General features: G+C 36.5%; 2 protein-coding genes across 3 annotated transcripts in view; both read left to right on the top strand.

Moving 5' to 3' along the window:
* MS3_00009253 (uncharacterized protein) overlaps window positions 1-1,805 on the top strand; it is a 46,182-nt gene extending 44,377 nt beyond the window's left edge. Inside the window, exon 11 of the mRNA XM_051217597.1 lies at window positions 1,421-1,805. Within this exon, the coding sequence (XP_051065012.1) occupies window positions 1,421-1,461 (41 nt within the window). The 3' untranslated portion in view covers window positions 1,462-1,805. The remainder of the gene's footprint in view (window positions 1-1,420) is intronic.
* Window positions 1,806-5,276: 3,471 nt separating this feature from the next.
* The window catches only part of MS3_00009251 (uncharacterized protein), a 74,465-nt gene continuing 65,847 nt past the window's right edge, over window positions 5,277-13,894 (top strand). For both annotated transcript variants that reach the window (XM_051217594.1, XM_051217593.1), the window contains exons 1-4: window positions 5,277-6,176; window positions 7,566-7,645; window positions 10,971-11,276; window positions 12,845-13,285. In XM_051217594.1, the coding sequence (XP_051065011.1) occupies window positions 6,074-6,176; window positions 7,566-7,645; window positions 10,971-11,276; window positions 12,845-13,285 (930 nt within the window). In that variant the 5' untranslated portion in view covers window positions 5,277-6,073. The remainder of the gene's footprint in view (window positions 6,177-7,565; window positions 7,646-10,970; window positions 11,277-12,844; window positions 13,286-13,894) is intronic.

Genomic DNA, 13,894 nt, shown 5'->3' with positions numbered 1-13,894 from the left:
TGGTATTCAAGTGAATTTTTATCCATATTCATATCAGTTGATTGTTCTAAAGTTGTCAGCATCACCATTAGAAGATATTTTTATTCACAAACTGGGGTTATCTGGAAAATAGTCAAAAATCGGCTATTTGACGGTGACAAATCAGTCACGAAATAACTACTCTCTGGAATTCCATAATTATTTAGCTGATACCATTTCCAGTCTAAAACTAACTTCAAATTGATCTACTCTGTCAAAGAAATACTCACTTGACAATCAGAATATAACGAAACAAGTATATAGACTAATCAAACAATAAGCAATGAACGTTAAAGTATTTATTCTGGTTTTGTTTAAATGCGTTGAATTATGCAAACGTAACTGCTAAAAATCAACAGAAGGTGAAAGAGAATAGTGTATAATGAAAACGGGAATCATCAAACCCATTCGATTAAAAATATTGTGAACTATGAAGATTAAAGTGACTATTAAAGTAAAGCGATCAGAAATTAGAAAAGTCAATACAAAAATGATTTTGTGATCATTCTTCTTAGGCGATGATATTCGATACAACATGACCTATGCAGCGACAAATATACAATAATATTATTTTTGATAACAAGATTCAGGTTTGACATTTGTGATAGTGATGATTTTACTCCAATTAATAAGTTCAAGTTCACCCATTGGTTTATTGATTTTTAACACAAGCCACAATAGTGTTTTTTTTACATGATATCCAAGTTACATTGTTCACCCGAAAACTTAGTTGTAATAGAAAGATATAAACATGGGTAATAACTATTTCTAACATTCCTAGAAGCAGTTCACAAAGGCTTGTTGATCTGACCATAGGGAAAATTCAAATAAACATTTAACTATTCATTTATATTTAGTTATGAAATAGTTAAAATTCTATCAAATATAAAGTTATTCTTAATCTCTCCTAAAAAAACTTTATTTAAGTTTTCATAGGATTTCATTCAACCAAAATCATGACCACAGAATTGCCTTGACATAAAGTCTCAATCATAAGACGGCTATGACAAGTTGTCCTGAAAACACCAATTTAAAGATACCTAGTAGCCCATATCATATACCTCACTTCCCAAATTTACGCTAAAATAGCTTTAACACGTCATTGCTAGCTTATTCTCAAGAGACGTTTAAACAATTTTAAGCACATTTATTGTAGTTTGAGCTCAGAAATAAAGTGTAGCTTTTCAGTAATCACATTTGTCAATAGATCGATATCCGTTGAAGTCAACTATTTCATTTTTTTTGTAATTCTGGAAGTTCAAATAGTATACAGTTTGATTGTCAATTACAAGCCAGTTAATCATTTCTAAAAAGAAATTTCCACCACAGTAAATCATGCATCTTGTTAGGATAACCACCCGAACATCGTGCTTAATTTAACTGCATTTATGACTTATCACAGGTTATATCTTACAACTAACCAAAACGCGCAGACAACCCTGAGCAACCAACACACTGCAAGTACGAGGAAGACTGGTACACTATTCCTGAAGGTCAACTCAATACTAACTAGGCCAGAACGAGGAGCATGAATACGTGACCAGAGTTCACCAGTCCAAGATCGTTAGTATATTTCAGATATTCATTTAATTACACACAAGATCAGGTCTCAGAACAAACCAATTAAATAACAATACTGACACGGAACAACAACAATAATCATGGGATAATGGAATACTGGAAACACAAATAATCAGTTCTAGGTTATGAGTGGAAAATGCTATAGCAATAATTCACCGTTCAAATAAAAGCTTAGGTTTAAAATGACAAGAAAACAATAAAGCCAAAATACTTAATAAATATGTAATCAATATATATATATATATATATATATATATCAATAAAATCGTGAAAGTTTCGACGTGATAGTTAAATTGTGTATTACAACACATCCCTTTTTGAAAATCATTGTTAAGGCCTGTCATTTGAGTTCATTTTGATCCTGGTTGGTTTTCTTCGAATCCATAGTAATCATTTATCCAGTGTTCTTGTTCATCGATCAACCAACATATTCAGAGACATGGATTTTTTATTGACATCGTCCCTTTCTTCTCGTCTATATGGTCGTATGTGGTTGGCCTGTATTATCCATTTCATATTGTTAACATTGACTTCATAAATTATTCCCCTTCTGCTGAGTGGGATAATTCCATGAAACCAATCCGTCTTTAGCAGTGAAAATAAGGTACCATAACCGGTTGTCCTGGACAGAATCTCCCGGGCTATCACTAACTTCTCTTGTTGTACAGTTTCTCCATTTTTGAGTTTCGCTCAGTGGTCGTCGTAACATGTGGCTTCAAATAGTTTGGCGGTATTTGAGCTTTTCTTCAAAGCATTGCTTCTGACTGAGAAACCGTACCAGCTGTTGTAGGATTCGGTGTTGCTCGGTAAGCAAACAAAGACGTCCGTAATATTTTTTTGAATCTTCCCTCCTCCCTGAGCTTTTCGGAATGAAATCTTATAAGTATCGACAAACCGCTCAACCTACCCGCTTAGATGCGAGTGATGTGGAGGAGTCTTGACATGTTTAAATTCGAAAAAATATAAATTAATAGGATTAATCCAATTAAGTCCAGAACTCTAACAATGAACAATTAGGAACTAAAATTCGAAGTACGCAATTTGACATTGTATTGTATTATTAAAATGTTTAAGTGTACATCAAGTGTGTTGGTTATTCACCCCAATGTCGTTCAGAACTCAGAAATGATGAAATTCTACAGATGAAGATTATGAACCATTGCCAGAGACTGTCACTGCCGGAAACGCGAAACAACTAAATATTTGACGTAGTTTATTTAATGTCATCTTAGTTGATGTAGATTACATACAATGTACTTCCAAACATTTGGTAAATGCGTCCATGTTTGTCATTAATGGGCTCTGCAAGATCCAAGTGCACCCTCGACCGTCGATGTGTCGTTATTCCCCAGCAGAGAAGTTTAGTTTAGCAAAGAGCGTTGGCAGATTGAGCACATTTGGAGCGTTTTGATATATAATCTTATTTCGGCATCAGTGTTTGACCAGTATATATAAATTCTGACCAATGCTTTCATCCGGACAATACCTGGATATGAAGAGTGAAGTTGGGATAGAACTTTACGACACGAACATATGGTACAACTAGACGGTTTCCAAAATAAGGAAATTTATCCACAACACATTGAGTTACGTCGCCGAAAATATCCTCGTCTATTTGCATTTAACTGTAGAAAACAGCCATATAAGAAATAACGAATAATGCTCTGAAGCTTACTAACTGTTTTTTGTATTGCAATTTCTACTATCTGGTTAATATGTGATCCCAGTAATACAGCGGCGATGACAATATTTTCGTTTTCGAACTTCTGCCTCGCAATTTATCTGGGTAGAGTACTGGCTGGACCAAACTTTGTCGTATATTTATGATTAATTTTAAAGGCATGGGCGAATTACATAACTGCCGAAAGTTGAGAAAGGTTAGCAGTATACACCAGGATACAGGACTTTGATTCAAAAACAAAGGGTTTTCGGTCTGTAAACAATGTAAATGGATACCCATAAATCATTTTCTGCAATTTTTGGTAGTGAACATCAAACTCAACTCTTCCTTTTCTATCTGACAATAATTTCGTTCCGTCACATTTGGAGAGCTTGAAGGATGAGCTATAGGTTTTTCCCTACAATCTGGAAAACAATAGCTGATAAAAGCCCCAGCATCATAATTAAAAGCATCAGTGGCAATAATTGTTTCCAGTTTTGGGTTATAATGAGTCAGTAATAAATAAAATTTAACGGGAGGCGCAGTGCCCGTATAGTCGGAAAAAATACGCTATATTATCAAATTATGCCCAAAAGTGGTCGTTATGTCATTAAATCAGTCAGTAGAGGCATTTGTTTAATGCGATGTATATTACCCGGATCCAGTCGACGACCATGCTTATCGAATATAAATCCAGGACAATTAACGGATTCAGGAAATGGTTCACATTAACGTTTTGCGGTTGAAAACCAGACTCCTATACTTTTGTATGTAGTTTATCCAAATGGGACGATAATTCTTCTTTAGAAGAGCCTAAATCAGTAATATCATCCAAGTATGCTTCAGCATCATCGAGATTCAATATCGTGGTATTCATTAAGTGTCGAAAAATTTGTAATAAGAGAACAATCAAGTACATGGGAAACATCAGTTCACGTAAATATCACATCCGTCACAGTTTAAACTGGTATTTAGATTTCTGTAGTAGATTAGGTCCGCCATTTGTCTTTCCGACTGTGTATTGGATATGGACTCTGCATGATCTACAATGTGCTCGATAGTATTGGAATTAACAGTGGAAATTGGAACAGTCTTATCCGGTTCCTGGGATTGTATTTGACCAGCATGTCGGTTGTACGTATTGAAATCATTAATGTCTGGAACTCAAACGATAGATTTTCCAATACTATCCTCCTCCACAATATAATGTTGGATCTTCATGTCTCCAAGTTGCAAATAATGTTGCTCTACTTGGAACACATTACTCAGATTAACTAGAGGATCCATTAGAAGTGACTTCATGTTGAGGATAAAAAACACGACATGAAATCATTCGAACTGTAATTAGGTTTGAATTCAATTTGAACTTGATCACATTGACTTCCTTCTACAAAAAACTAGTTAAAGGAATCTTATAGAAGTTGGACTTAGCGAACCCTTTCAAAATTTTGTCAACCTGGAGGTTGGACCATCAAGAAGGTCGCTTGATTACGAACTGTTTAAAACCATAAATATCCTGACTCTTGTTCGGCTCATCATGATGTCCATCAATTATTATTTATAGCATCAACCTTCTTTCCTCAACTTGGTCATACTGATAATGTAAGTAAAATTAGGCACCTTCTGTATGTTTCATTATCTGTACTTCTCCCACTGCTCAGTAAATGTTTAATATCTGTCATTTTGGACCACATGATGGAGGAAGACTAAGGCAAGGAATCAACGAGGACAGAGTATTTTGGGACCACTTCAGATATTGTTACAGGAACACGTTATTCCGATGTTTTACTTATTGTGCCTAATTTCGACGAAATCTCATATATCATTAAGTTCCTAATGATAATCTATGGTGATGATGCCGAAAGATGATCAGAAGTGGAGGAAAGAGCGCTGATAGACATAAATACATATTTGACGGGCTTGCTAAGATGTCTAAGTCGACCGGGAGTGTCAATAATTTCAATAAAGTGGAAGCTTCAGTGACTTATTTCTGTCTCACAACAGTCTTGGGGCAATCGCAGTTCATGACCTTAAAACCGCAGTTAACTGCTTTTCGTGTAAGGTCAGAGTATTCAAAGCCTCACTAAGTTAGATGGTAGCTTTGATATCCTGGAAAGAGCATAGAGAACTTGCTACCCATGTGATCCTGGAACTCCAAGACTTGTCATACACAAGGTGGCTAGAAATGTTAGATCACTTTACAGTGATCTAGGTCAAAATAAGGATATCAGATAAGCTAAAGTGGAGTGTGAAATAAATCCTATCGATAATAGGTTTTATAGCCTATCAATGAACTCTTGGAACATATTACTAGAAGAAATTGTGTCCTCGCCTGCAAATGATTAGACACTTATCGGAGCTTGCTAGGGACTTACCTATATAATTAGCCTTCTGTTCCCAACAAACAAGTCTGGGTTATAGTGCTCTTTTTTTGAAGAACTGTTATGTAACCTACTGAAGTAATGGATTTTGAAGTGACTAAAGCTACTCCTTCTTTTTTCATTTAAGTACTTAATTCAATATAGAATACTCATAACACAAAGAACAACGGACATCATATATATGTTTTTTCAAAGCTTGTATTCAGAAGTTTTAGAATTTCACTTGACATAATATATTCATTTGGTTGAACTTGAGTCATTGTCAATTTGTTCGTAAAGCTGAAACTTTGCGGGTGCCTTGAGTTTGGCCTTACGCGCCTGATTTGTCTCCTTACCCTTCGTTTTATGCCTTTCTTCCTGCATTTCATGTCTTCTGTCGTTATAACCAATAGTATACACAAATCTAAAGGTTCGTTTTACTTACAAATCAGGTATGCATATCAAGAAGAGACTTCGCCGCTACATAAGTAACATTATAAGCTTTACTAATTCCCACACTCGAAACACGCTTCGTGATCGATCTGCTGATTTTTATGGTGAGATATTCTGAATAATGATGTCGATTCTTTACTTGGATTTAGGAATTGTCATATGTTTACTTGGTCTAATTCGCTTTTCATGTGCTTCAACTTCTTAGTTCCGGTAGAGAATTCCAGTAATTCTCGCACCAAGTAGTGGATTACTGGAATTCTCTACCGGAATACGTAATATCAGCACCGTCTGTTAATATATTCAAAACGAGATTGGACCTCCACAGTATTACAAACTGCAAGGATTAATATAGGTCGACAGACCTCCTATCCTTATTACTGAAGACTGGTGTACACTATATACGTACGTACTGTGTTCATCAATGGGTTTGCAGGTCAAGCTAAAGAAAATAACGCAACGCAGCAATAATTTAGTTTTAGGGCACTGAGTGTGTTTTTGTAAAAGAGATTAATATTGGCAGATCCACTGTGAAAGACGTGGAACTGTATCCGTTTAGGAAGCTTACGGAAGGAATACGTCTGTTTTGTCTAGGTGCCTAAAAATTGCATTGACGGAATGACTGATCTTAAACCAAGGAGAATCTGGAGTTTAGGCATGGACGAAATGGGTGTTCCGTAGCATATGTATATATCCTGCAAGCAAGTGGCGGGACTATGCTTGATGGGTGATCCAATAATATATGAGATAGAGACTAAGATTTTCTGCATGAAATTTATTCTTCCATATAGCTATATAGAATTTCAGCTGTGTAGTTGATGTCAGTTTGTGCGTGAAAACTCTAGCTTTTAGCTGTAATCTTTGATCTTGATCCCTTACACTGATAAGCTCACTTGTGGAATTTCAGACCCATACAAGGTCACTCTGGTTCTGTTCGAAAGTCGTCCATAAGTCTTGGTCTCTCCACTATCGGGTCTGTCGAATATCTTATTAAATGGGAACAAAAGACAACTATTGCCTAGCTTTGATACCTTCCTATTCCCATACGTCGCTGTTCGTAATCAGTCCATTCTGTAAATTGATTCATATCTAAACTGTTCTTGGTCCCCTGTGTTCGCAAACTTCGGTTAGAATGTGTAGGTCACGACAAAAGAGAATGTCGCTGATCTATCAAGCACATGTTTGTCTACCTGCTTCGGTTTGAGCTCGGGCAATATTCCAGCCGTCACACATCCAATGATTTGTGTGGCGCATACGTATTTGGTGCTTTCTTGTACTAATGTTTATGTGTTTAGGTAAATAAATAAATGCTTGTCCACTCTACTATGAGCCACATGTTTGTGTAAGAATGATTCATCGGTCTTATTACCATCTGATTACCACATTACACGGTTGAATAATATCTATGCTATTATTTGTAGCAGATACTTTTAATGGTGTTATCTATTTTAATCCGAATTTATTTACACACCTTTCTTCACCTTTTTGGGAATTAGCAAATGAAGTTACAGATGAATTGGTTGATCTCATGCGTAAAGTTTGGCTTCCGATTGTTGGTCCTGGTTATGAAATCATAGTAAGTATTTCCATAACGTATGTGCTTTTTCAAGTCTATTTTGTTGATTGTTAAATATTTCCAAGTTACATTTTAATGTCCTAGTCTGTAAGCCAAGTCGAAATGAAAAACGCTTAGGTGGGTCTTATAGCATTCCAGACTAAGGAACAGATAACGGTGACCCTGCGCTGAGATTTTTCTCAGATAACCGATTAATTCTTGGAAGTACAAGTTTTAAAGAAAAGGAGAGGTATTCTTAACCTAGCGACCCAAATATAAATACAATGATAAACACAAATAGATTATATCCCTATCAGCTATCGTTTAAACAGATCAATAGAAGGCTGCCGCTCCTTCTGGAGCACATGTTTGGATTCCGACCATACCCTAAGTGTGCGGACGCATTTCCAGTCGTTCTACTGAACGTAAAGTCATACCAGGAAGAAGACTCCCTACGTGTTAACTCGAAGCTGGAAAGGTCAATAACACATTTTTGAAAGCGGTGGCTCGATGGTTGAGGCTTCCAACTCCTAGTCACTAGGTCCTAGGTTCGATCATCACCTGACATACCTCGGTTTGGGCGACCGAGTACTATCACCAACCCTCACACTTAGAGGGTGAATTAATTTAATTTCAATTCAGGGAAAAATTAACTAAACAATCAGTCGATCGTAGATTTAATCTTATCTGAATGGTCTCATTTGCTGGTCGTCCCAATTTATGAAAATGTAGACGTAGACGTGTAGACTAAATATTCACTCTTCAGATTTTAAAATATGGACGTGCTTACCGTCGTCTAACTATAGTTGTATTTCTCGACTTCGAGGCAGCATTCGCTTCTATTAACCTAAAGGTTCTGTGCTAATTTTTATCATTGAAAGACGTACCAAAGAAGTACATAAACATTGTACCAGTTTCCTACTCCAGTACTATTGATGGAGTCAGAGGTCGTGGCTAACTGTTGTGTTTACGGAGTCCTTAACTAACTTATGCTTTGTACTAAAACCTCGAATCTAATGGCTCATAGTAAGAACGCAAAGACTGGTGGTATAAATCCTTTTTGACCCACAAATAAATAAAATTGATACCTGAAAACACTGCTTAGTCTACGATTTATTTACACTCAGATTCGCATCCGTATTTCTATAATTGGAAGTGAGTAGTACTTGACATCAGTTCATCAATGATTTTCCACATGAATATTTGTAATGTAGTGATAAAACTTCACACTGGCTAAATTTTGCTATTTTGGTCCTATCATATCAAATTGTCAACCTCAAGTGGTGTATATCAGGAATGTCCGCTGTCCCCTTTTTTACTTAACTTCGTCACAGGTGTTCTACTAGAAGTAACACTTTCTTTTAAAGGGTTAGTTTCCCAGGAACTTTACTTATCGACTTCGAATACACGGATAACATGGTCTAGCATCAAAAGGGCTTGTATACTGCGCATCAGTTCACTTGTAATATCAAGTGTATGTTAAATATGAGAGTAAAATATGTGCTTAGGCTATAGGCTTTTGATCAAACTTGCCTTTTCTCTCCTTTTCTTTCCAATTGCTATTCATTCTCTTGATATCTTCTTCCAATCCCCTCCACAATGTGTTCCTTGGTCTTCCTTTTTGCCTTTCTCTCTTCAGGATTCCAAGCTAGTGCTTGCCTCGCGATGAAGTTTGGTGATTTCCGCAATGTTTGTCTTATCCACCTCCAACGTCTTTTCCTAATTTCCTCTTCATCTGGAATTTGTTTTGTTCTCTCCGACAGTAGGTTTTTGCTGATGGTACCTGGACAACGGACATTGAGTATCTTGCGTAGACAACTGTTTATAACTACTTGTACATTCTCGATGATGGTTGTAGTAGTTCTCCAAGTTGCAGCTCCGTGCGATAGAGCTGTCTTGACGTTTGTGTTAAAGATCCTGACTTTAGTGTTGGCTGACTTGTTTTGAGTTCCATATATTCATCAGTTGTAGGAATGCGACCCTTGCTTTGCTAATCCTCGCCTTTACGTCCCTTGTGTGTTGAGACCTACTGCTGCAGAGACTGATGTTGCACTGGCTGTCTTTACCTGCATTGGTAGGTGTTTATGGGATAGAAAAACTAGGTCATCTGCGAGATTCAGGATCTAAAATATTCGTGCTCTGCTTGATATATGGAGGTCTTCATAATCCAGTCGGCCACCAGAAATGCGACAGTAGATAGCTTTGTCTGATACTAGTCTTCACTTAGATTACGTACGTGAGCTGACCTCCATGCACGACTTGTAGTGTAGTCTGTTGTAAGAATTCTGTACGAAATTGACAATATTCTCATGTACACCATAGTGTCGAAGAAGCTTCCACAAGATTCTCCTATCCACACTATCAAATGCTTTATCATAGTTAAGAGGATTGATGTATGACGACCAGTTACATTCACTTGATCGTTCAACAATGATCAATAGTGTCGCGATGTGGTCTGTAAACTATCGATCCTTACGGAATCCGGTCTGTTGTTCTCGGAGTTGAGCGTCCACTGAATCTTTCGTCTGGTTCAACAACACTGTTGAAAACTTTTCCTGATACTGATAGTAGTGTGGTACCTCTGTAGTTCTCACACTTACTGAGTCACCTTTCTTTGTTACTTTGATGAGGTATCCCACTTTCCAGTCTATCGGCACTTGTTCATCCTCCTAAATCCTCTTGAATAGGATGTGTAACAGGTTTGCAGTTACTTCCATGTCTGACGTCAGTGCTTCAGCTTGTATGTTGTCTGATGCTGCTGGTTCTCCACTGTTGATTTGTCTGGTGGCTATGCTGATTTTTCCTATTTTTTGTGGGTTGACATCTATAGAGAGGTTTGTGTATGCTGCTTCGATGTCTAGTGGTTTCAGTGAGTCTGGTTTATTTAAGAGTTCTTCAAAGTGTTTTACCCACCTAATCCGCTGTTCTCGATCGTCAGTGATTGGTTCCCTATCTTTGATAATGCTCCTTCACTCTCTCATTTGCTTCTGTGTTCGGTTTGTGCCTCGTCTTTCTTTGTTCTTGTTTGGTTGTGATTGCTGTTTTCTTGTTCGTGATTTCTTGAATTTCGCTACGGGATATCAACAGGGATCCATCTTTCATGAAAAGCAAACCGCCAAAGTGTTTGGAAAATAATCCTTAATAAAATTATCTGTTAAGGTTATTTCGACCACGAAAGAGACTAGACTGTTACAAATTTCTTATGAATACAAAGACATGGATCGTTTGCTTGAATCCTTATGGCTCCTATATGTAAGGAACAAGATCAAACGCTATATGAAAAACTAGTAGGTATTGGATAAATTAATGTCAATGATTTGTTCTTATCTACTTTCATCTATATTAGGTTTTACATATTCATAAATCTCGCGGAACATCAAATTTGGGTATAAGCATTGAAGGTGTGACCTATGTGGCAGAACCAGATTTCGATCATGAAAATTTATCACCTACAACGGTTACAACTAATAGTCAAATTGAAGATAAATCTAATTCAAGTAGTAAACTGTTACCAAATGGTATGGCAAGATCTACTCATTCAAATGATATCAAATATAGTGATATGCCATCACGCCATTTCGTCCAATATATTGTACCTGATGGTCTGGTCGGTAGTTTGGGTGTTGTGCAAAAGGGTGATGAGTTACTTCAGGTAAGAACATACCTATTTTCGAGGGAAAAATCACGGTTGGCTTTTGAGTACCGGGTTTAAGAATTACTGTGTAGTGTAATAGCCTAGAGCCGCCAATCAGAAGCAGCGAATTATCGATCGGACTAAGGACGCGTAAACACGTGAGAGCAGCCCAGAGTTCCGATTGGCCCTGCTTTCTGTCTAGCCCAGCCAACTAAATCCAGAACACCAACCCGAGCCTCTGCGATATGAATTGTGTATTTCAAACATACTCTGTTTATATACCAATCAAGCAGACCACATTGTACCATAAAATATAAAATAACATTTGTACAAGATTTGGCCAAATGTGGCTGTGAATGTGGGAGGCAGTGACTAATAGGGAATAATTCAAGAATGGAAAATCGAATAATAACAGTTCATAGGTTAAAATAAAGCTTATGATAAGAGAGACATGAATATGAATAGTTAATTAACCATTGTACGATAAAAATAAACGTATAGTATTGGTCCACAAATAGATCCCAAAAAATTACCACTCATTATTCTTATCGGGACACAACAGTAGTCAGTGATGTCATGTCATTGACTTGTAGAAGGCCTGAAAAATTATATAGTTTCATCTTGTTACCCATAATTAGTCTTGTGTTCTTTAGCTTCTGGAACTCACATTTCACCCTATTTAGAATTTGTGAGCTGGATGTACGTATTCCTTATTGTACGCTTAGCGTTTATTCTCATCTGTACGTTAAAAATCACACACCGTATCTACGCAATTAGGACAAGCGTTTGACTTCATTTCACGAGTTTATTCTTAATGTATCGACCACATTTGTTAGCTTGCAAAACATTTTTTATTTTGTATTAGTGATATTTGTGTTATCCACTTCGTCTACATGATTCGTTTATCAGTGACTATCGGTTCTAAGTCATTTAGTTTATCAGTATAACGGTTTGCGGTGATTGCAGTATTTTCCCAGTTGAAGTCACGAGCCGATCTAAGCTAGACCGCTACTGAAAACCTAAAAGCACTAGCATAGGACTCCTCAGCAGTGCTCGTCCACAATCTCGCATGCGGGACCCAGGGCCTTCGATCTCGTGCTCAAACAGTTAACTTCTAGACCACTGTACCAGCATCTTACAGTGTTAATGTCCAGCATTAGTCAATCCATGATCTTGCGCAACCTTCCATCCATTGCCTGAGGTGGATATCTGTCTCGCATCCGACACGGATTGGACTTGGTCACGACTTTTCACCAAAACTCCATGTAGTTTATTCATTTATTTTGTGAATTAATTCGAAGATCGTGCGAGCTTGGTAACATCTTTGATCATAATGTTTAGCAAATGCAGACTGATGAAACAGTATCTGATAATGAACGATAATTTACAGTTGTAACATGACAACATTTATGATTTTTATGGTCTTATAGTTATTATTAGTGGGGTTTTGATTTTTTAAATGGGTTACCTAATCTTATTGAATATTCCTTTGATCTTTATGTCTGTGTTTTACTTCCTCGTCCTGAGATATTTTCATTACTGGTATTGATGGTGCTTAATGTTTCTGATTTTCGTATACTTTTCAGGCTAATGGTCATCGTATACACGGTACAACGCATACTAGTACTCTTCGTTATTTGCGCAATTTACCATCACGCATTGAGTTAGTCTTTGCTCGTAAAAAGTCTACATATGAGAATGGGGGTGATGACGTGTTTGGTATTACGGACGGTAAGGATCGGTTGATTGATGTCGCAGGGGAATCAATACTTGAAGTAGCTGCTAGTGAAATTGGTTCTGTAGATACTGGTTCATCTATGAGAATAGTGAATGCTTACGATAATGTTGATCGGTCATTTTATTCTAGTCCAGTATCGCCGGCTACGGCCCATAAACGTGTCACCGAATGGATTCGAAAATCTCAAGGAGATTTAAGTGCGACTATTGACTATTCATCTTCACCTGAATCTTCTGTAACTAAACAAACTAATAATAAATCAGAAAGATTCAATTATTGTGATTTAAAAGTAAGTACTTATTTGCGATACATTTACTGAAATAATTTTTGATATTCTAAAGACCAAATCGTCATTAGAAGAAAATATGCATCTCGTCATAGCTGTATATGTTTAATAGCTGTTATGTCTATCTAGTTAAACTTTAGGATCAACTATTTTCTAACTCCAATTATTGCAACATATTTTACATTTTTTAGATTTGTTTTAATTAACTTTCCATTAATGTTATCCATATAGTGTATTTCCACACTTTTCCAAATAACTGTGAAGCTCATTTTTAACGATTTCAAACAGAACTATAACATCAGTTACCATATATTCCCTCTTTTCTGTTTTTCGTAGAAACAAGAGACGATTACATTTGAATCGATGCATCATATATATATATATATATATATATATATATATATATATATATATATATATATATATATATATATATATATATACTTCAACCAAACATATTGCATCGAATGAAGCGAGTGTTATTGTTATTACTCCTGTTCACATAAAATAGATGGAACATAGATAGCAGTGGAATTCAGAACGTGAGTTTCATCCTATTTGGGACTCGTCAACTGGATGTACCTACATCCCAGTGTTTATTTTCACTTTGGG

Source organism: Schistosoma haematobium, chromosome 5 (assembly GCF_000699445.3).
Source record: "Schistosoma haematobium chromosome 5, whole genome shotgun sequence".
Lineage (NCBI taxonomy): Eukaryota > Metazoa > Platyhelminthes > Trematoda > Strigeidida > Schistosomatidae > Schistosoma > Schistosoma haematobium.
The sequence above is the reverse complement of the archived record's forward strand: the minus strand, read 5'-3'. Positions and strand labels throughout refer to the sequence as shown.